Below are 23039 nucleotides of genomic sequence, written 5' to 3'. Positions count from 1 at the left end.
TTTATATATTGTATAAAATTTTACCTGGCTTCTGCCTCATGCCAACTCCCAGTCCTTCAATTTTTATTTTATCATGATTTGAATAATATCAAAGTGGAATGAAAGATTTGTGCTTTTTTTCAGAAGGTGAACAAAAGAAAGCAACAAAAGCAAAAGTAAACACGTGGGACTACATCAAACTAAAAAGCTTCTGCACAGCAAAGGAAACCATCAACAAAATGAAAAGACAACCTACTGAATGGGAGAAAATATTTGCAAAATGTATACCTGATAAGGGGCTAATATCTCAAATATATAAAGAACTCATACAACTCAATAGCAAAAAAGAACTTGTACAACTCAATAGCAAAAAACTAAACAATCCTATTAAAAACTGGGCAGCTCTCAGGGCCAGCCTGGTGGTGTAGTGGTTAAGTTCACACGCTCCGCTTCAGCGACCCAAGGTTCCTGGGTTCCGATCCTGGGTGCATACCTACACGCTGCTCATCAAACCATGCTGTGGCGGATCCCACATACAAAAAATAGAGGAAGATTGGCACAGATGTTAGCTCAGGGCCAATCTTCCTCACCACAAAAAAAAAAGGGGGGGGGCAGATCTGAATAGACAGTTTTCCAAAGAAGACATACGGATGGCTAACAGGCACATGAAAAGATGCTCTACATCATTAATCATTAGGGAAATGTACATTAAAACCACAATGAGATATCACCTCACGCCTGTCAGAATGGCTATTATCAAAAAGACTAGAAATAACAAGTGTTGACAAGGACGTGGAGAAAAGGGAACCCTTGTTCACTGTTGGTGGGAATGTAAATTGGTGCAGACACTATGGAAAAGACTATGGAGATTCCTCAAAAAATTAAAATTAGAACTACCATGTGATCCAGCAATCACACATCTGAGTATTTATCAGAACACTAACTCAAAAAGATATGCACCCCCATGTTCATTGCAGCATTATTTACAATAGCCAAGATATGGAAACAACCTAAGTGTCCATCGATGGATGAATCAGTAAAGAAATTGTAGACATATGTACATATATGTGTATATATATACACACACACAAAATTGAATATCATTAAGCCATAAAAAAGAATGAAATCTTGCCATTTGTGACAACATGGATGGACCTTGAGAGCATTATGCTAAGTGAGATGTCAGACGGAGAAAGACAAATACTGTATGATCTCCCTTATATGTGGAATCTATGAGCTATGAACAGGCTCCTAGATACACAGAACAGATCGATGGTTGCCAGAGGCAGGGGGTGGGGGTGGGAGAAATGGATAAACTGTTTTTGTTTGTCTTTTTTAGTTTAAATAAATTGAATAATAAAGAAAGAGGTATGAGAGATGATTGATGTGTATCTCAAGGTTTGGAAAACCAGAGGCATTAGGGAGAAAGGTCTGTAGCATATCAAGAAATAGGAAACTATCCCACCACTTGCTGGAGGTGGTTGTTTAGACTCTTGAAAAGTATGCCTTCAATAGATAATGCTTAAATCATAGCATATACATACGTACATACACAGTCTCTCTGCTTTATTAACTATTTATTCTTGACTGTCTTTTATTTGATGATTTCTTTTACCTTGTTCCTTTCTAAATATTACCTCCTCTAAGACCTAATTAGAACCCTTCAAAATTCACAGAACATTACTATACATGTGGGCTCCAAATGTTATCTTTAGGCATTAAAGAATACTAGAAACTAATTATGGTTATCCATTGTGTGTACAGGTATATAAACACCTCTTCCGCCAACTTTGTTGTCAGGCTCTAATGAGAAAAGTCAAGGAAACAGTTCTCATTATCTTTTGAATTTGGAAGGAATTTTCTCCCCTAGAGTGATAATACTGCAGATTGAAACTTCTTAGGTTCTAAAGTAAATGTCCACAGCTGAAATTTACCTTAAGTTAATGCTTAATGTAGCACTGAAATTGCTTTATGACTTTATGAGACAAGGACTATTTCTACAAAAGCATGGAAAAGACACACTTTGATGTCCTCTACTCTGTTGAATAGCTGTATTTAGAAAAGAAGTTTAATTCAGACTCCAGCACATCAAAGCAGTTTGTAGGCTTTTTAAAGCTGTTGCTCTCTTAGAGAAGTAATTGAACATTGTTATTTTCATTTACTTATTCATGATATATAAAAATATTAAAATGACCCCAGAGTTGGTTTGCCCATAGAAAAATGACAGCACAAAATGCTGGGTTCTGGTCTCAGTTTCTACCTGTGACTTGATTTGTGGGCCTTAGAAAAGTCAGTTCACATGTCTGAACCTCACTTTTCCAACTTTAATAACAAAAGAATTGTGAAACTTAGATCTGGAAGGCACCTAAAAATTGGTCCCCTCTTTTTTATTATCTTATAAGTAATGGTGCAACATTATATCAAGCTCAGAACATTTAGAAGAAAAAATGTCACCCATAATTTCACCACCTCAATACAGGTACAATCTAACATTTTTGTGCTTTCACTTCTAATCTTTAGCTATTACCATAGATTACCCATAGTGCTATTTGTCACTTGGCATCATACATTAAGGGTTTTCTATATAGCTGCATACTCTTGAATAATTATAATTTTAATATCTCTGTAATATTTCATTGAGTGATTATGTCTTATGTTAGTTAATTATTCCATTATTTTTGTATATTACTGTGATTAATATATTTATGCATAAATATAGCTTAGTCCCTCAAAAAATCTTAAACATGATCTCAGAAGGTTGAAATATCAGAGTCAGAAGTTAACATTTTATGGTTGTTCAAATCCACTGATGACTTGTGTTCTAAAAGGGATGTTCTGTAACTGCAGCAGGAATGTGTGAGTGAGTCAGTATCTTCCTAATGGTGCCAGCATTAGATACATTGTTTTTTTGGTATTAGCATGTGTTTGGTTACTGTAAGGTTAAACATGTCTCCTCATGTCTCATTTCGTGTTATATTTTGTACATGGCATTTGTAAATGAATACTTTGTGAGATTTGAGAACCTATTCGCGGCAAAACAAAGAGTAAATATTTTAATGAGAAGTGTGCTTGGTTTGTATAGAGTCATATGGTGGACTCATTAAATAATTGAAAGCATGTCTTATTCCTAACTGGAAATATAAAGATTGTCAGTAGTTATTTTCCCCTACATCTCATGTAATCTCAGCATAACTTTTAAGGTAATTGGTCTTGAATCTTAACAAAAGAATTCTAAAATTGTCTTGATAATTAACAGGCAAAATAGCTGAGAGAAATTTGAAAAACAAGAGTAATCAGGAACAGGGACCAGTCTGGACAGATGCTAAAGCGCATTAGAAGACAACCCTAATTGAAGTGGGGGAGTGTTGGTGCTGGACTAGATGGAGAACATTACCGTAACATAACCCACTCAGAAGCAGAGCAACTGCATGTGGCACTGAGCATGTAATAAAGGGAGCATCTCACAACGTTCTGAAAAGGAAGGATTATTCTAATAGCGTTGGGATAATTGGTAGGCATTAGTGAAAAACAGTTATACCATGAGCGTATATCAAAATAGACCCTGATATGAAGTAAAGGTCATGTTAAAAAAAAAAAAAAAAACACTGCAGGGGCTGGCCCGGTGGCATAGCGGTTAATTGCGAGCGCTCCGCTGCTGGCGGCCGGGTTGCAGATCCCGGGCGCGCACTGAGGCACCGCTTGTCAAGCCATGCTGTGGCGGCATCCCATATAAAGTGGAGGAAGATGCAGTCTTCCTCGTTAAAAAGAGGAGGATTGGCATGGATGTTAGCTCAGGGCTGATCTTCCTCACACACACACACACACACAAACTGCAAAAGACAAGAAAAAAGGAACAGATTTATTGTATTTGTAGTAATTGGAAACAAAAACTTTTTTAGTTTAGAACTGGAGTTTGCAAAATTTTTCAGTAAAGGGCCAGGCAGTAAATATTTTAGGCTTTGAAGGCCAGACAGTCCTTGTAACATCCACTCAATTCTGCCATTGTAGCACCAAATCAGCCATAGACAAGTTATACATCTAGTAAATAAGTAGAGAATATGTCTGTTTATAAGAAGAAACATAAAATTGTGAGTGTCAGTTTCCCCACACATCCATTCCCAAAGCGAATTTTATGAAGCTTTTAACTTTTTGCCAAACTGTGTGAAAAGTAGTATCTCATTGCTGTTTTAATCTGCATGTCCCTGACTGCTGTTGAAGGTGTGTGTATTTTATTTTTGTTTATTCATTTATTTTTGCTATATTTGTTTGCCAAAGAGGTCTATTCTCTGGTGAATTACAGGTAGGGTTAATTTATCTCGCTTATTTCATCTCCTTGTCACCTGATGCCCTGGAGACCTCTGTGGTATCTCCAGCCCAATGCGGACCAACAAGGTACCATTTTGCTTCATGAATTATAACTCTTCTTGTGACTTTGTGCCCAAGGACCTGGGGCTTGATTTTCAGCTCAGATCTTACCTATGTCCTAGCCTGGCTGCTTGCCAGTAGACTGAGGCTGGAGGACCACTTTGCCTCTCTCAGTCCTGAGTGGTTTTGGCTGTGGTGACCTACTGCTCAGGCTGCCTCCGGCCCCTTTAGAGTTAACTGTCGCCTGAATATTACCTTAGCCTGCTTTACCCTTTGGGTCCTGAAATCCAGATATGGGCACCATCTGCCTTTGCATTTCCATCCATCCAGGTGAGCAGACCTAGAGCTTGGGCCTCCCTCCCTACAATCACACTACTTCAAAGAACTCTCGGTATTATGTCTCACTCCTGAGTGATGGTAATTCTATTTTCCAACAGATATGACTGAGAAAGTGGTGAAGTCCCTTGCACAGAGCCACACAAAAATTCTTCGAGGGCACACACTATGAGATTATTATAAACGCTGAGGTGGAAATGTCATTTTCTTGGCCCAGTGTCTCCATGATCTTGGTGTGCAGCAATCAGGAAGGCTGCTCCTGCCCCTCCCTGCGATCTTTCCATTGTTGTGTGTGCTACAGGAACTGAGACAATTATGACAGAGCTGAGCTGGTTTCTCTTCTCTTTTGGACATCATTGTTTTTCACAATTCTGATCACCCTTTCTTCCCCTAGAATATAAAATTGTAAAATCATTGCTATATTTATATTTCCTTTTGCTGCCTGGGCTTGAGAAGTACCATTCATAGTTTTCCTTAGAAATTCCTTTATTAATAATCTTTCTTTAAATATATATATCATCTGCTGTTTATGAAATGCTTTTGTGTCCAGTATTTCACTTGATCCTCATAAGCAAAGCTCACTTACCTCTGAAGTAAGCAAGGAGGGATTGTTGGCTCCATTTTATGGATGAGGAAATTAAGGCCCAGCAATGTCTGGAAGGCCCTGACCTGAGGCCACCATTGGAGGTGGTATCAGAACTGCCAGTAGATGTATGACCTTGTCTCTCCTGACATTTTTCTTCCTGTCCACGAAACTGCTTCTCTTTTATGAGTTTCAGGGATTTTCTTGTCTGAGATATGAAGAAATTAGTGACTTTTCTTGAGAGATCTAAGCATTACTGCATTTGCCTATATTTCTTTCACTCTGTTATTGGTCTGAGTACTTTAGGAGAAGACAGGACATATAAATATTCCCCTTTTCTTCAGACAGTGAGGCAGACATTTTCGAAGAAGACAGACACCCTGAAGAAACTATGTTTGTTCTCGGGTATTCTTAATAACCACTGCAACCACGATTTTCGACTTTTCTCCCTGAGGCTTTCCAGCTGTAGGCTGCCACAACACATAACATTTGGGGGTCACTGATTCCTGTTCTTATTTTAACTATATGAGGTTTGTGTGTTATATGACCTTTGTGTTCTGACCTTCAGATTTAGGGAAGTGGAAATTTAGGAAGTTTTGTTAGGACTTGAATCCAAGTAAATTCCCTCATGAGTACAAAGACTCATAGAGTTGTGGAATGTTACAGTTTAAAGGGACTTTCATCCATCTTAGCCCCCTTGATTAGAAAACATGGCCAGTTAGTGATAGAGCTGAGGCTAGAATGCTGAGATTAGATTAGGTTTCCTGTTGGCTTGCTCCGTATCACTAAGTACTTCCCGTGTCGTAGCATGCCTCTTCCTATCAGATGGCGGCTCTGAGAGGGCAGTCGCTTTCTGCTTTGTGCATGGCTCTGCTGCCTACAGATGATGAGAGCACTTAGCATAGACACTCAGGATTTGTTTGCACAATGAATGATCTCAACATGTCTCTTGCTGATAGTAGGTCATTATTGTTATTGGCAAACTAACATTTTAAGGATATTGAGGGGGATTTAGTCAGGGTTTACTATGGGAAACAAACCACTCCAGATATTTTAAGCAGAAAAGATTTAACACAGGGTCTTAAGTGCTTTGAAATAATTGGAAGGATTGTACAGAGCAGACTCAAGGCTGAGCTTCCAGTAAGGAATTCTGGAACCACACAAAGTTAGTATGTTTTCCACCATCAGGACAGCAGACTCATGAGGCTATCACAGAACTGTTGAGTTCAAGAGTACAGCACTGTACTTGTGAACCAGAGATTAAGAAGCTGTGATAGGGAAGGTGGTAACTGGACCCTCAGATGTGGAGTCCAGCTACCCCCTCTGCCACAGCTGCTTCTTGACAACCACAAGACTCAAGACTGAAGATGGGAGTGTGGATGCAGAAAAATGCCTGTCTCTGTGACCGTGCTTCCAGCAGAAAACAAGTGGAAGCAGCGGGAAATGGCCTCTATCTTACTTTTGTCTTCCAAATCTCAAACCAGTACGTACATTTCAGCAGACTCTCTTTTGCAATCAAACCCTACCTGTAAGGCAGCCTCTGCAATGTGGTAAGTTTGAGTGCCAACCCATCATATCCAGCACAGTAAAGGGTTATTATGATTTTCCCATTTTGGGCATGTCTTCCATAACGCACTGTGTGTAGTAGATACTAAATTGAGGATAGGTTAATGATTATGTTGTATTATATCTATTTGTCAGTGTAATGACTTATATAACAGAAGGGAATAGGACAGTTTTACTTTAGGGAATCCCTAAGGGGAATTCCTGTTTATCAGAAAAAATGCCGTAAGGAGGGAAGATCCTGAGCTGGGAGAGTATTCTAAACTGTTTTGGTTTCAAACATCTTGGAAAGTACTACAAGGAGACATACAGTATTATGATATAACAGTGCTTACCATGTCTGGGGGGGAGTTCCATCTTTGGCAGAGGTTGTCAACTTTCCATCTTGTAGGCTTCCCTGTCCCACACCCCCCTTGCGAAATATACATTTAGAATCTGCAGTGGAAATCAATATAAAATGGTTTATTTAAAATAAATTAAATAGACATATAGCCTATGGGCCTGCATTGAATTCTTTTGACTTCCTCTCCCTTAACTTTCATGTAACTCCTATTTAGAAATGTACAATTATAAGTAATGCCCTCCATCTTTACTCTTTGTACCCTAGTACATAAATTTGGACACATTTTATTTCTGTTGTTTGTTCACCCTCTTATTTTTCTTGTTCTAAGTTAAGAATCAGGCAAACCTGTTGTCCTATTTGAACCCAAGCAGACATGATAAAATCACTGGTATTATTGATGGGTGTAGGGCACAGGAATGGGCAGGTGGTAAAGATATAACTGAATTAAATAATTTGATTTTCTTAGAAAAGGTGATATTCTTTGCTTCAGGAAAAAGAGGCTGAGCTACTATCAACTACTAGCTTCTGATAGATTTCTGCCGTATCTTGCATTCTTCTACTTCAGCAGAATCATTCAGGTGCAGTCTTGCCTTCTTGACTGAGAAGCACGTGCTTCTGGAGCAGGGAAGCCCCCAAAGCTTCCTCTACTTCCCACTGCTAATCGCTCTGCCCTCTAGCAACTGCAGTAATAAACTCAAAGAATGGGAGGTCTTTGGCTGTATGGAGCCTTTTGGAGAAGACCCAATCGTATTCAGAATTTTCTTGGACTCTGACTAGAACCCTGTTGTCACAGTGTTATAAGTAAAGTGACTGTATATAAGTTATCATCGTAACTGGGACACTTTTGAGAGTGAAAAGGGGCACTGTTAATAATTACACCGAAACAGCAGGCATAAATTGAATGTATGGTTACCTTAATTACAAGGAACTGTGGAGAACAGTGTTTGAAATGTGAACTGACATGATTCAAAAGCAGAGCTTAACTCTTTATATTCCCAAATATTTAAGTTTACCTTCTCTTTTATACGACAATCACTTGCTGAGCACTGATGATGGGACAGGCTCTGTATTAGGCATCAGGAGAATAAAGGAAGGCACCATCTTTATTCTTTATTTACTCACAATCACTGTTGTAATATTTAGAGCAGTGGATTTTCAACCTGACTCATAGCATAGCCCTCATAGGAGGGCCCAAGGATGAAGATTTAAATAAAATCCAAGGAATTCTTTCATCAATTCGTCTATTTTATTCTTGGGAAATTTCTTAAAGATTTGGCATGAAGAAACAATTTTTTGCCAAAGAAAAGTTTGAAAACTACTAGTTTGAGATTTTAAATATTATGTTATTGTTCTAAAGCTGTAAGGCCAATTGGAAAAGGAGGAATTAGACTTTTAAAACTTGGAACACAGAAAAAATAAACTGATTAGGAAACTAAAAAATTATTTTCAATATCTGGAGGGCTGCTGTGTGTAAGAGGGCTTGTGATTCCAGAGGGCAAAGGTCAGTTCTTTGGGAATACAGATTTCAGCCACATGTAACTTTCTAGCAGCTGTAACTTTTCTGCCATGGAAGAGGCTGCCTTGTGAGGTAATGAGTTCCTGGTCACTGGATATGTACAAGCAAACTCACAGATGGTGGTTAAGTTTCAACTTCAGCTCCATGTTAGAAGAAATAATCTTCATTAACAATTTCATACTTCTTGGATATTAAACTTCTGTGTTGGTGAATGTTATGTCGCTAGCTATTACCTTACAAATGTCTAAATTGTTTGTGTTTGTTTCATTTCTCCAGAGTATTAGCCAATTTAGTACATTCTTCATGCATTATGCTGGCTTTTTTGCGTGGTAGTCAATAATTGATAAAAATGCAGAAGGCACAACACCAATACTCTCATCGAGAGAAATTTCAAAGGGAATAACATCCCCGCATGTCGTTCTGAAACTGATCCGAAACAGCCTGGCTCATTTTTACTCAGCTGCTATTGGTCAATGCTTCTACAGATTTTGTCTCTGTTTCAAAATTTTGAAATAAAAGTGGAACAACTTCCAACATGACTTAAGAAAAAGGTCACCGGTTGAAAATAGTTTCAATTGTTTTGGTATTAAATGTAAATTGCAAAACTAGTCTCTCTTATGTAATTTGAATTTATAACACATTCTAATGAGAAGCCTGTCTCTTTTTCATACCATTTCAAATGCTGAGAAATTTCTCCAGGCTCTTGGATTGGTGTTAAACAAAAATTATTATTTCAGAGCATATAATGTATGAAGTGGAATCTCTCAGTTTTCTAAAACTGTGTCTCATGGTCCTTGAAGTTTGACAATTGTATCTCTCTTCCCTCTCCCTTTATTTTTCCAATGTCTAGGCATTTTTATTTAACTTCACAATCTCCTTACATTTTAACTATAGAATGAAATAGATTTTGGGCTTAACAGAAATTTAAGATGAAAATTAAGTACTAGGGAAACAAGGATTAAGTTGGAAACTTTAATTTATGATAATAATAGTATCTAAATTCAATACCATTAATTCAAATTATAGTGTCCAACCTCTATGCAAAAGCTCTAAGCTAATTTACAACCAGTGGGTGTGACAATATACAAACAGCACAGTTGACAGATGACAGTTTTGTGAGCAATAGAATGTTCAGAAGGCTGAAGTGTAACAGTTAACTGTATATCTTGTTGCTGTGATTACTTTTAGCAGGTTACGTAGCCTGAATAAACATTAGTTCACAGAGTCACATGTAGTATTGTCAGATGTAAATATGGCCTGAAATTTGTCAATAGTGGACTCATATTCATTGAAGACAAAATTAAATATTTCTACTTTTTCAAGTTATATCTAAAATAGAATTTTTTTCCTATTATTCTATTTACTTTTATTGGGATATCAAAGTTAATTTGCAATAAAGGAAAATACAAACAAAATTATTAAAAAAAATTAAAATCAATTAAAACATCTCTCAAATGCTAGTAAAATTCTATGGCCTGTCTAATAGGCAGAGCAGACTTGTAAGCAGATAACTATAACATGGTGTTTGTGTGTTTGAATACAAGTTTGAACAAGCTGTCAGAGGAATGCAGACAAGTGAGCAGCAATTAACTTGTGGACCTACCCACTTAGTGGTGGGTTTGGAACGGTGAGATGCCAGATACCACCAGAGAGATTGCTAAGCTTCATTAGAGATTACTTTGGTGATTTTTCCCATCGTCACTTTTTCATCCTAGTGGAGGGGCAAGATATAAACCAGGATTTTTAAAACTCTTATGAATCAGGCACTCAGAATCTGTCTTTATAAATCCAGATTTTCACTTTTAGAAGTAGATTTATTGCGTTCAAATGGCTCAAGGTATTGTTTTCCCATTTCTCTCAGCCTTGTACAGAAAAAGTCTGTTGTTAGAATCAGAGACTTAGAAGAAACCTCCTTCAGAGCACATTTTTTGCAAGCACAGCACACTCCACAGACTAGCCATACCATTATAGAACATAAAACGTTGTTGTAAGAGGGGATTTTGGAGATCATCTTCTTAATGCTTATTATTTTAGAGCTGGAGAAATTGAGGTCCAGAGAGGGTAAATATTTTCTTGGTCACTTAGCCAAGTAGAACCATTGCTATTAGATGTGACCTAGAGTGCAAGTTTGGGGTCACATGACTTCTGTGCTCATTTCCAATGGCATGGGTGCTGACTCTTTGGGGAGAGAAATTCTTTATCCTTGTGTCCATGTCAATGCCTTTTACCCACTCTTTCTAGTTATCATCCAACAGTCAATAGCGTTACTAGCTTGCTTAGTGAAACTTTTCCACTGCAAACACTTTGTGGAAGCAGAACGATTGGGTTTTAATCTAGCCTCTGATGTGTACTAGCTGCTGTATTACCTTGGATAAGCCACTTCAGTTTCTCTAAATCTTGGTTTTTGAATATTCAAATTAGAAGGAACAGATTAGTCCCTAAGATTTCTTCCAGCTGGGACACTCTATGACCTCTTGGCCATTGAATAGCTTGTCCTGGCTATTGTCACTCATGGCTGTTTTTCCCATTACTGATGGGAGTTGTGGCAAATAAAGACCAGTTAGCTAGTAATTGGTTTGGTTCCATTCTTTCTTTAACCTTCTCCTGAGAGTCCTGGGGTACCAGTGCTATTGTTTCCCTATGATGGTGGATTGTTCCCTTTTCGTGTGACATTCTGAATCTGAAATGAAAGTGCAGTGTGGCGATAGGTCCCTATTCTTCCTCCCTTCTTTATCAGAGACAAATGTTCACTTGTCTGGACTGATACTTTTCTCCTGTGCTGCTTCTTAGTTTACCTGGGATCTGCAAAGGCGTTTGGGTTTCTCTTGCCACCGACAGTGTTGCCAGTAATAAGGATTGCTCCTTTACCATTGATTTGTATTCATACTAACTCTGTGCAAGGCAGGTTGGCGTGTAATGTATTGATTCCTATCCTACCTCCCTTCACTCTACACTCCCTGGTCAGTGGGACTCATAGGAGTTAAGAGAGTTTTGTAAGAAACCTGAGTTCACTCAATTTGCAGACTTATAGGAGGAATCACGGAGCATGAGAGTTGGAAGCAATGGTACCAGGCATCTAATCTTTGGTTTACAGATGAGAGAGACACTGAAGTTCAAGGAGGTCAAGGGACGAAAGTCATAGAGCCAATTAGTGGCTGAGCCAGAAATTACACCCAAGTCCTCTACATCTAAGTCCAGTGCTTTTTCCAGTATTTCCAACTGCCTCTCAGATAGTCTATATAAAGGTTTGGCATTTCTGTAGAGTTGTTCTCGTCACCCCTTCCGAGTAATGCCAGCTGTCCATGCAGAGAGTAGGGCACTTAGCCAGCGCTGGGCCAAAGCTGTCTGTAAAGAGAAGTTGAGTGAATACATTGACATTTTCAGCCCATGGCAGATCCTGCTCTGCCCTTCCAGCTTTCATCTGACCTGATGCTTCAGAGGAAGAGTGATTACATTTGCTGTTCAGCTAACAATTGTGTGTAATTTTCAGCCTGCCTTATTCTTTAACGTTGTCTTCCCACGCTTCCATCGCATGCCACAGCATATCTGCTTCGTAATTACACTGGTAGGGACTTACCTACCTCGTTTGGAAAAGGTTTGCCTAAAGTGCTTATTTACTTGTGCATAATAAATCTTGATTGATACCTTGGTAATCTCTAAGATCAATCTAAGATTCCCTCCCACAATGGGAAAGATTGAAGAGTCAGGGAAATAGTGACAAGGAAAAAAAAAAAAACCAGAGAGCTGTGTGTCCTCACTGATGAGCTAAGAGGAGAATTATAGATGATTTGGAATCTCCATGGCTGACATTGGCTTGCTTTGGTTAGTTCTAGAGTCAGGATCTTCCATAGAATATTAAGTTTGTGAGTAGAGTTGTACTTAGCACTCATCTAATCCAATCACCTCATTTTCAGAGGAGGACACTGTGGTCCCAGAGAGAACAATGGTTGCACTCTGAGCTCATGGCCTAGCTAAGGCTGGAAGCTTGGTCTGAATGCGGAAGACAAGTATCCTCCAGCTGAATACTGAGATGTAGAAAAGGATGATTAGCTGTAGCCTGGAGGGGGAAACACATTGTACCATTTTAATAGATCATTAAGAAAGCAGTTTTGAAATTCTAGGAAGGTACTGACTTACATCAAGAGGAAAGATAGTGAAAACCCTCCAAAGTTAAAGAAAAGTGTTATTTAAATCTTAATTGCTTGTTTAAATGAAGAAAATGTGGCTAAGGGATGTGAATCCTTAACCTTAGTCTGCCATCAACTATTTCTCATATTTAAGTCACGTAGAATCTTAGTCTCTCAGTTTTTCTCCCACTAAAATAGTGTTGTTAATACCTGCCTCTTCCCTCAATATCATTCATTTATTCAGCAAACATTGACCAAGAGCCAGGCCTTTGGTTAATTGCCAAGGGAGATTTAGGGACTAATGCAACATGATTTAAAGATTACTATAAATGCTCTAAGTCAATTATCCTCAACCCTTGAATCAGAATATATACGTAAAGAGTCCCAGATGAGTCTAGTGTGCAGACAGTTTTGAAAACCACTTCTGTACACTTTCAGCACTTGGTGTTAGATAATACCATGCAAAGCTTGGTTGGTTGTTTTTAAATTTTGGCGATCTGTGTACATGTTTAAGGAAGAGTACAATATTGATTTTACAAAAGAAAAGAAACTGGAGCAAACACTAGTTAGTTGTATTTTTATGGACGACGCGACTTGTCATTCACATAGTATCCTTAGAGAGGCTTAGTAGCTTTTAGTATTAAATGTCACTTGACCTATAGCTCTGTATTCCCACCTATAGAGGAAGGGTCTTAATCGTCATATGGCCTTTGTAGTTGCTTGCATGCTGTTGTACCCCGATTAGTTTGGTCAGACTATTGACTTCACCAGTTTGTGATCCTGTGGCTCATGATGGTTAGGTTTGATGGAACAAAATAGAGAAGACATTATGGCAAGAAGGATCCAGGAGCCATGAATGGAGATAAGAGGGAAACGTACTGTTTTGAAGTGATGATTTCCTTTGGGTTGTAGTGTTTTCCTTTTGCCTCCATACAGAGAGGTGGTACCATGGTGAAGACCATGGATTTGAGGCTGAAGATCTGTGTCTAAGCTTCAGCTTTACTATTTGTTAACTGTGTATCCTTGAGCAAGTATTTTAACTCTTACAGCCTTACCATCTTGATCTGCTAAATGTGGAGAATGATAATCCTACCTCATATAATAGTCAGGATGATGATGTGGCTGTTAGAAAATTGCTTGGCGTATGGTAAGTCCTCAGTAAACACTTGCTATTTATTGTCAGTCTGTGGCTTTCTTGTACCCACTTAACAGCTAGGAGAAGAAGACAGAAAAGCAAGAGAGAGGGTATAAGTGAAACCTCTTAGATTCTTAATTGCTTTGCATTTGATGACAGTTCCTGAAAGGCCAGTGCCTAGGGAGCCTCAGCTCTCTAATTCCCTTTAGTAGTAGGCATCTTGCTTAGACAAGGGCCATTTCTCTTGTTTTCCTCTCTTCTCATGGTGTTTGTGTGTTTTCAGAGCCCTTGTGGAGATCAGCCCTTTCACTTCTTGCTTTCGTGATGATTGTAAGCTTAGAGTGAAACTGATCTAGAACCAGAGGAAGTAAGAGCAGGGTAAGTTTTGGTCCAGCAAAACCAGCTCTCTTCGCTGATTATTTTTGTGTTTACATTGGTCTCTCTCGGAGAAATTGAGAAACCCAAGCTGACATGTTCTAGTTCATCTGTTCACTAAACTTGTGAGGTTTCCTCAAACCCATTTATCAAAATGAAGGGCTGTAATTAAGATTTCAGAGAAAGAAAGCACTATAGAATATTAGAGCTGATTGGGACTTTACAGACATTCCTTCTGCGAATGAGTCTTCTCTCTTGTTAAAGGTCACACTGGCAAAGCTGAGACTAGAACTTGGGCCATCGGGACTCTGTGTCTATGCTATTGTATTTATTGCCATCCTTGGATCTTTCCTGCGTGGATTAATTTTTCTTACATAGAGTTTTCACTCATGAAATTCCTGTTCAAAGATAAAAGTTCTAGTCTTATTTCTCTATATAAAGTCTTTAAAAAGCAAAGCTTATTTTATCTTCAAAACCTTTTCCCTAAGTATTCTTCCTGAGTCCTTCATTGCAATACAACTGGTCTGCTCCTTGTCCCACAGAAGTGCCTTGCTTCTTCCTTGAGCTCACAGTATTTCCAGGCATCCTCCTTACTGCTCCATGTATTCTTCAGAGCCACCCAGCTTTCAAAGTCCTTGTTAAGGGCTACCCCTGCCAAGCCTGTGGTAGCTCCTGTGATGTACTCCAGTTTTTTTGTATGCTTTGTGTTTCTCTCTTTGTCTTTTCACATATGTGGATATATCTTCCTCAGGTAGGCTTTAAGCTCCTTGAGCTTAAAGGGGAATCTGATTCATCTGGAGCTCCTGTGCTAGGCAAATAAATTTATTCATTCATTAAATTAACAGGCATTGTTATTGAGTGCCTATCATGTATTAGGCCCTGGGATTAGAGAATGATAATCACTTCTGCTCTCAAGGCTCCAAGAGTTTAGTTTGAGATACAGGCAAGCAGAGAGGCAGAGTGACATGTGAAAAGTGTGCTGATGGCAATGTTCCAGGTGCTGTGGAAGTGTAGTAAAAAGGTATGTAACTTGACCTGGAGGATAGAGAATATGAATTATGCCTTTAAGGACTAGTAGGAAGTGATGCTCAGGATCTAAATGATGCATGGTATATGAGACATCATTTTTAATTGAGAGGTAGCATGATTGAAAGGAAGCAGAGATAAAACCTAGAGGAAATGGACGAATTTTCAGCAGAATATAAATACTGAAAACTAACCTCAAAAGAAGCATAAAACTGTTCCAATTATCATAGAAGTTATTGGAAATACGATTAAGATCTATTATTAAAGAAAGTACCATATCTAGATGACTTTACACTGAATTCTGATAAACCTTTAAAGATCAGATAATTCTAATCTCATCATTAAACTAATCCAAATAGTAGAAAAGGATACAGAACACTCATATCAAAACCTAACAGTGATAAGTAAAACAAGTAGAGAAAACACACTACAGAATGATCTTACTTATGATTATAGGTACAAAAATTCTATATAAAGTAGCATATTTAATTCATCAGTATAGAAAAACACTACAACTGTGAATGAGTAGGATTTTTTCTCTAGGAATGCAAAGATGGTTCAATATTTGGAAATCTATCAACATGATTCATTACATTGCTAAATTAAGGGAGGGAAAGACAGATGATTGTATCAGTGGATGCTAAGGAGGGAGATATAGAGATTCTAGAAAGGGATGAATAACCAAGGAGATCAGCATTCATTCATTCACTCCTTCATGCATAACATTTTTCTCAGGGCTTCCTAGCCAAGCTTTTTGCTGGCATATTGAGACCACTCAGGAGCTTCCAGCTTTTGGGGGAGATATGCAGATGAATAAATAGCTTCCATTTGGACTGTTATAAGTATGAAACAAGTACTAGAAGAACCTAGAATTAAGCTACTCTTTTTAGGGGGGAGTTAGGGAAATGTTCATAACATCAGAGACATTTGAGCTGGGTTAAGATTGAAAAAAAAACAAACAGGGCTTGGTAGAAAGTGAAGGGAGGGAAATGGTATTGTAGATGGTGGACACAGCATGAGCAAGGGTTTGAGGTCATGAGAGTTCATTACAATCCTGGGAATGGTGTCACTGGGCCACTGTTGACATACAGAAGAATGGTACGAGAAGATACTGTTAAGGTCATCTGTAAACAGATACTTGGCCAGACCTTGAATCTCTCAGAAGGTAGAGCTAGAGGTGTCTCCATGGGGAAGGCAGTGTCAGGGTAATAGATGGTGCTGAAGGTAACTGAAAAGCTGATGGAGTCAATCATTTGCATACTGGTGCTTAAGTTTTCATTTTTTATACTCTTCCAGAAGTTGCCTGTTCCTTTATACCTATGGCGTATCTGAAAATGCCAGGATTCCACAGTCAATTGGCAATCTGGGATTGCTCTGGAAATGTGCCTCTTTGCTTTAGAAATCAGTGCATCCTATATTAACTCATTTTTTAAAGTTTCTATTTTGGAATAAATTTAGATTTACAGAAAAGTTGCAAGGATAATATTAACCCACTTTTAAAAATTTACAAATAAAATTTATACTACAAATGTGCATGACACATTTAAATCTTTAAACTTTTATTTTATCCTACTTGTTCCCCTCTTATGCTCACTTTGGTCATGTTGAAAGCAGAATCGTCCCTTTTATCACCTTTTAGTAGAAGACCGAGACTCAACTGAAAAAAAATACAAAACCAAAATTAGCGTTTCTCAACCCTGAGAGATGGGCTTGGTTTTGGTATCTAAAAAAAAAAGAATCTTCTCAAACGATTCTAATGTGCTGCTAGGTTTAAGAACCATGAGTAAACCAGACATTTTGGTTGTTTTACTATATTGGTTTTGTTCTGGGCCTTATCTTGGTGGTTTAGGGATATGTAAAATATCTCTTTGCCCTTTCAAGGAAATCACAGTTTAGCAAGTGTGTATGTACATAGCACGTGCACATGGTGCAGCAGAGGAAGAGGAAGAGAAGGGCCCTGCAGCCAGAGTGAAAAGCCAGTGTCACCACTGGCTTCAGCAACAGAAGCCTCCTGGTTCCCAATTTAGAGTCCTCGTTATTGATTCCTGTCATCCTCTCTTATTGAGAAAACTATGCCTCCAACAGTTTTCTTTCCCTCACTTTGCATGGCACTTTACAGTATATAAAACACTCTAATGTCGTTATTTCTTTGGTTGTCATAAAAACTCTGTGAGTTAAGGAGGACAGGGCTTTGATCTTATTTTTGAGGGAGTGAAGGTACCTGAGGCACCCAATGGGGGTTAGGGGCTGCTCAAGGTCGTGTCACTCCTCCTGGTGTGGCCCGATGCTAATACTCAGGCAACACTGTGCCCTAGCTCTCTCCCTCTCCCCCATCTCTCCATTGTCATGGCACGTGCTGAGGTTTTTATTTTTTCCTGCATTTCCAGTGTTCTTTGTCTCTAAAGACATCTGGAGGTAATCATGTAGCCCTCTCAATTAATTCAGTTCAATTAATAAATTACTGGGTGGATTTGGGGCTGGGGGTGGGTGCAGGGTGCCTTCCGGGCCTCTCTGTGCTGGAGAGTTCTTGCAATCAGCCTTGGAGAGCCCTCCTCAGCAGCAGTCTGGGAGGCTCAGCCTCAGCCCGCAGGCTGCCTGGAGTGGTGATTGGCTTACCGTGACATGCACAGCAGACATCATGTTGCTTTCTTTACGTGGTTTATCGTAATCTGATCAGAACAGCGCCTGGGCTGGGCTGGTTTGTTCCCCTCCTAGTTAAGTTTTTCGTGAAGGTCCAATATGCTATCAGCTCAGCATAGCTCCTAATGTGGCATTTCTTTGACATGCAGGGCTGACCTGTGCATTACAGGTGTTGAACATTCTAGTCCCTGGCTACTAAGTGCCAGTAATTGTCTCACATTGTGCAAACAATGTCCCCCTACCCCCAATTTGCAAGTACCCCTTGGTTGGGGGGCATAACTGCTCCTACCAGAGGGATCATTTAAAAGTGTCCTGACGTACACTTGTGATGTCTTGGTTTCAAGAATAAACTTTTGGTAGTTCATTAATGCTTACCGAATAAGTTCCAACTCCTCAAGCTTGCATGCAAAGCTGTCTGTGCTTTGGTTCTATCCCACATTTTAGTTCCTTGCTAGCTACTTTTCTTTGTTCTCCCTCCAGCCATGCTAAACGTTAAGTGCTGTGTACTTTTCTGCCTATGCAGTTTTATTAACACTGTTAAGGCCTGACCTCCACTCAGCACTCCAGGCCCAGTCCGAAGGTCATCTCATTAACGAGGTCTTCGTTCTGCTCCCAGCAAGAAGTGAACTTATCTTTTTCTGCGTTCCAGCAACACTTTTCTTTTTTTTAGCTCGATTAGGTAATATCACCTCATTTAGGTGACTTATCACCATTTAATTGGTGTGGTAATCATTTTAATAGATTATTGATAAAATTGAAGCTTTTTTCCAACCTTGCTGGTATAAGATTCTCCTACCACAGAAACTTCTTCAGGTTAGAAATCATTTCTTATTTATATTTATTTCCTGAATGGTGCGAGGCCCTAAAAGAGGTAACTGTCGGAAGAGAGGTCTTCAAGATTGGTTAAAGGGAGTGTTTAATTTTTCTCCTCCTCCAGTTAAGGTAAGTTTTCATCACTGTCCTCCTCCTTGTTCTTTCTTCCTTCTTCCATCTTTTATCTTTCTTCTTCCTTCTTTTCAGGCAGCTTCATCAGGATTTTGTTAAGTAAGTGTTAAGATGAAATAATAATGAAGTGAGATATGTTGCCTCCAACATATTCATGCTTCTGTGAAAACAACTGTGTGAATTTCTTTTTAATTCCAGATTCCAACCATGTCTCACCCATCGTGGCTGCCACCCAAAAGCACTGGCGAGCCCTTTGGCCATGTGCCTGCGCGGATGGAGACCACCCATTCCTTTGGGACTCCCAGCATTTCAGTGTCCACGCAACAGCCGCCCAAGAAGTTTGCACCAGTGGTTGCTCCAAAGCCCAAGTACAACCCCTACAAGCAATCTGGAGGTGAAGGTCAGTGTGGGGACATGAGAGTTGGGTGCCCAAAGTGGGAGAGTTCAATATAATGGGTGGCTTACAGCACAATGTTGTGTCAGAAAAAGGTAGCTCAAGAACGCGTAATGTGGTTATCATAGTTTATAGACTATCAAAGGTTAAAGAACACCTAGAAACCATCTAGGCCACCCCTTCTCTTAGGGATAAAGAGATTGAGACCTTTTAGGGGTTATATGGCTATGGGTATACTATGAGTTAGAGCTAGAGCCAAAACTAGAACCCTGGTCCCTTCATTCATAGCTCAGTGCCCTTCTACAGCATTATCCTCCACCTCCTCCCATTGTCTTATAAAGATGTGTCTACCACCCATTGTCCCTCCCTCTTGCTGTTGGACAAGTGTCCCAAAATGCTGCCAAACAGTGGTCTGATGGGAAACCCATACAAAGTGAACCTAATAAGGCACCTGAAATTGTTTTGCCTTCTCGGGCTATTTTTCCTCCCCTAGTCGGTTGTAGGATAAAGTTTTCTGGAGAGCTCTGTGAGGTCTGCATTTGTAGAAGCTCACAGACAAATTTGAGTGAAGCCTAGTTTTAGGGATTTTAATAGCAGTCCATTCAGTTTCCATCAAGTGGAGTTTGATGATCTACATGAGCTCAGCATCACAGGTGTGTATGCATGTGCCCACTCACACACTAAACCCCCAGGCAAAGTGAAGAGTGCCATGCTCTTTGGTTGAAGAGGTTTCATATTTTTACCAGTCAATGTCAGCAGCTCATCCAAATCCATGAAACACTAACTTTTGACAAATAGAAGAATGTTAGACTTCTGGGAGCTGAGAGAAAAGAGACAGTGAAAGGAGATTTAGCACCCCTTTCTCTATTTTCTTCCTTATCTCCCCTGCCATCTTACTTTAAAAAAAAAGTTACCTTACCCTCTCCATGATTTTTCTTATTGCTCCTTGGATGACATTAGTGTGTTTGTTTAGGCACTTTTGCGTGAGACTCTTTCGCACTCTGTGACATAGTTCAGTCTTTCTTTTTTCTTCCTAGTCCTCTCCCTGCCCCCAGTAAACACTTCACTAGTCTATTGGTGTTTTAATTACTATCTAATGTCTTCCGAAATCAGAAGCCTAGTCCAGATGTGTAGCTTATATAAGGTGGATGGGTGCTTAGGCAGGTGTGAGGGAGGTCAGGCGTCAGCATGCACACCTGAGCTGTGGCTGTGGATCTTTGGGTATCCTTTCTCCAAGAAAGGGCAACAGCAAGACCATTAGAGAGCAGCTCTGGCAAAACAGTAAATGACACCCTTAGTGTTCTACTAATCTCCACGGTGGTGCCTGGAGTTTTATTGGCCTTGAAGGAGACTACACTTTTGCTGTTAATCAAGGACTTACTGGAGCTGGTTTTCTTTAGCTCATCTTTCTTTAGTGACTGCAAGACTCAGGAATGGGATCTGGAAGAGAATCCCTCTTCCTAAGAACAGGAGGAGCCATGTGTTGGCTTTCTCATTTGGTTTTTCAATGTTTCCCCTTATCTGCTTACTAGGGGGATTGTTATTTTGGTTCCTAACTTTTGGGGGGAGCTAAAATGGACTTCCCTTTAATATTAAGGAATAAGACAGGTCCCTGCGGAGTGGGAGGCAAACATGTGAGGAAGCCTTAGGAGACACACTGGTCGATGAACACTCAAGGGTCAGGGTGGGGGCAGGTCCTATATTAAGTAGGCTAATAAGTGGCATGTATGAGAGGGAGGAGAGAAGCATGCAATGGTCTCCTTTCAGGCCCCTTCACTCCACATGCTATGAATTATGGTGAGTCTGCCCCTCGCGTGACTCTCCCTACCTTGAGATGCCCCACCCTCTTCACTGTACTATGTGAGGTTCACCCACTGTCTATCTTGTTCTCTAGGGACACTGGCATAATCTCTACTACTCTGCAGCTCACAACTCTTTGCTCTTTCTCAACATGTCACCCCACACCCTATGTCACCTGTCAAAATCCTGCTTGTATCACCTTCTCCAAAATGTCTGGGCATGGCCTAGATCAGAAGTAATCACTCCCTTCCCCTGGGTTTCCACATACATCTTAATCTGACTATCAGATTTCTGCTTCCTTTTTTCTTCCTCCTGCTCTTCCTCTGTTATGTATTGGACATGTAGTCTCTGTAAGGCACTATGCTTTTTCATTGTCATTTTACTGCCGTCTCATATAACCCTATGAAGTAAGTGTTTCTTCACATAAAGAAATGGAAGCTTAGAGAGGAGAGGTGACATTCTCAATGGTTTTGTGGGCAATGGTTTCTACAGTGAGGCTGTTGTCCTTACCCAGCGTGCACCACTGCTTGTCCTTCTATTCGTGGCATATGTGGCACTCAGGCCCCATATGATGGTGATACTTCCTTACTTCCTTATAAGAATGTAAGCTTTGTTTCCCCATTTAAGCAACAAGACATGGTTTCTCACTTGTCCTTATGTTCCTCTTGGCTCTTATTATGTGACAGTGTTTTTAGTAGGAATGATTGTGTATGGTCAAAATGTACGTCTGTATGTTCTTATGTATACATATATTTGGATGGATGGCGGATGGCTGGATGGGTGAGTGCACTGCTCAGTAATTCTTCTCTTGCAATAAACAGTTTGGAATATGGCATCCTCATTTGAAGCAATTCAGTCTCATTTAATTTCTGAAGTCTTGATTCTTTCTTGCAATTCTGCCAATCTCTGTCTCTTTTTTAATGTAACCTTTTTTGAATACGTGTAAGAAGAAATTTCCCTTGCATATATACATTTTAAAGATAAATATGAGGAAAAGTTCGTGGATATTCAGACTTCTTGTTTAAATGAAGCTACATCTATTCATCTGCTATATATTATGACATGATACTTGTTAGAAGTGTAAGATTTGCTTTACTTTATATTTAATTTAAATGTTTGTACATTCTCTGTTATCTAAACATTTTTATAATTCATGTTATTTCTCTTTAAATTTTTATACATTTTTAAAGTTTGTGTCCATTTTCTTTTTCTTTTTTGTCCATTTAGAATGTTCTGTACCATTAGTGAGATCCCTAGATAGTAGGTAGCACAGTTTTTAGTTTACAGGATGAATTGATGATGCCAGTTTCTTGTGCCTCAGCTCACTCTCTTCTTTGCCTATAGTACACATTGTCCCTCAATTTCTAGCCCATAAAAATCTGTTCATTCATAACTTAATTCAGAGCCTGACCTCCAGGAAGCTCAACTGCAAAGACGGAAAGTTAGAACTAATAGAAGTCACACAGTCCACCTTTTTCTGATGTAAATGTGAGAACTATAGAGCAGAGAGTGTAAGTTATTTGCTCAGAGATGCAAGGCCTGCTGAGGGCCGAATTGGCACTGGACCTCAGGTGCCCTCTGTCTGAGTCCAGACTTATCCAGGACATCTTATTATATTCTGGTGAGGACTGCTTTCCACCACGCTGTAACCTCTTTATGCATCTCGTACAATTCTTATCATAATGTGCCTTCGAATAGATTTACTTGTATATGAGTCTATCTCCTTCGATAGACTCAGAACTTTTGGAGCAGGGGCTACCAGATTCATGCTTTTACTCCCAACAGCACCTTGCAGGATACCTGACACATGTTAAGTACTCAATAATTTTTGAGGTAATAGTTAAACCACAGAAATAAAAACCTGCTTATCCAGGCACAGATTCTAGCTTCTCAACTGCTTATTAGGTTTTAT

General features: G+C 39.4%; 1 protein-coding gene across 8 annotated transcripts in view; it reads left to right on the top strand.

Annotated features, from left to right (window-relative positions):
* The window catches only part of LPP (LIM domain containing preferred translocation partner in lipoma), a 646929-nt gene that overhangs the window by 202578 nt on the left and 421312 nt on the right, over positions 1–23039 (top strand). For all 8 annotated transcript variants that reach the window (XM_058556133.1, XM_058556129.1, XM_058556131.1 and 5 more), the window contains one exon: positions 19132–19333. In XM_058556133.1, the coding sequence (XP_058412116.1) occupies positions 19141–19333 (193 nt within the window). In that variant the 5' untranslated portion in view covers positions 19132–19140. The remainder of the gene's footprint in view (positions 1–19131; positions 19334–23039) is intronic.

Source organism: Diceros bicornis, chromosome 15, assembly GCF_020826845.1.
Source record: "Diceros bicornis minor isolate mBicDic1 chromosome 15, mDicBic1.mat.cur, whole genome shotgun sequence".
In the NCBI taxonomy this organism is placed as follows: Eukaryota; Metazoa; Chordata; class Mammalia; order Perissodactyla; family Rhinocerotidae; genus Diceros; species Diceros bicornis.
This window is presented reverse-complemented; position numbering and strand designations above follow the sequence as displayed.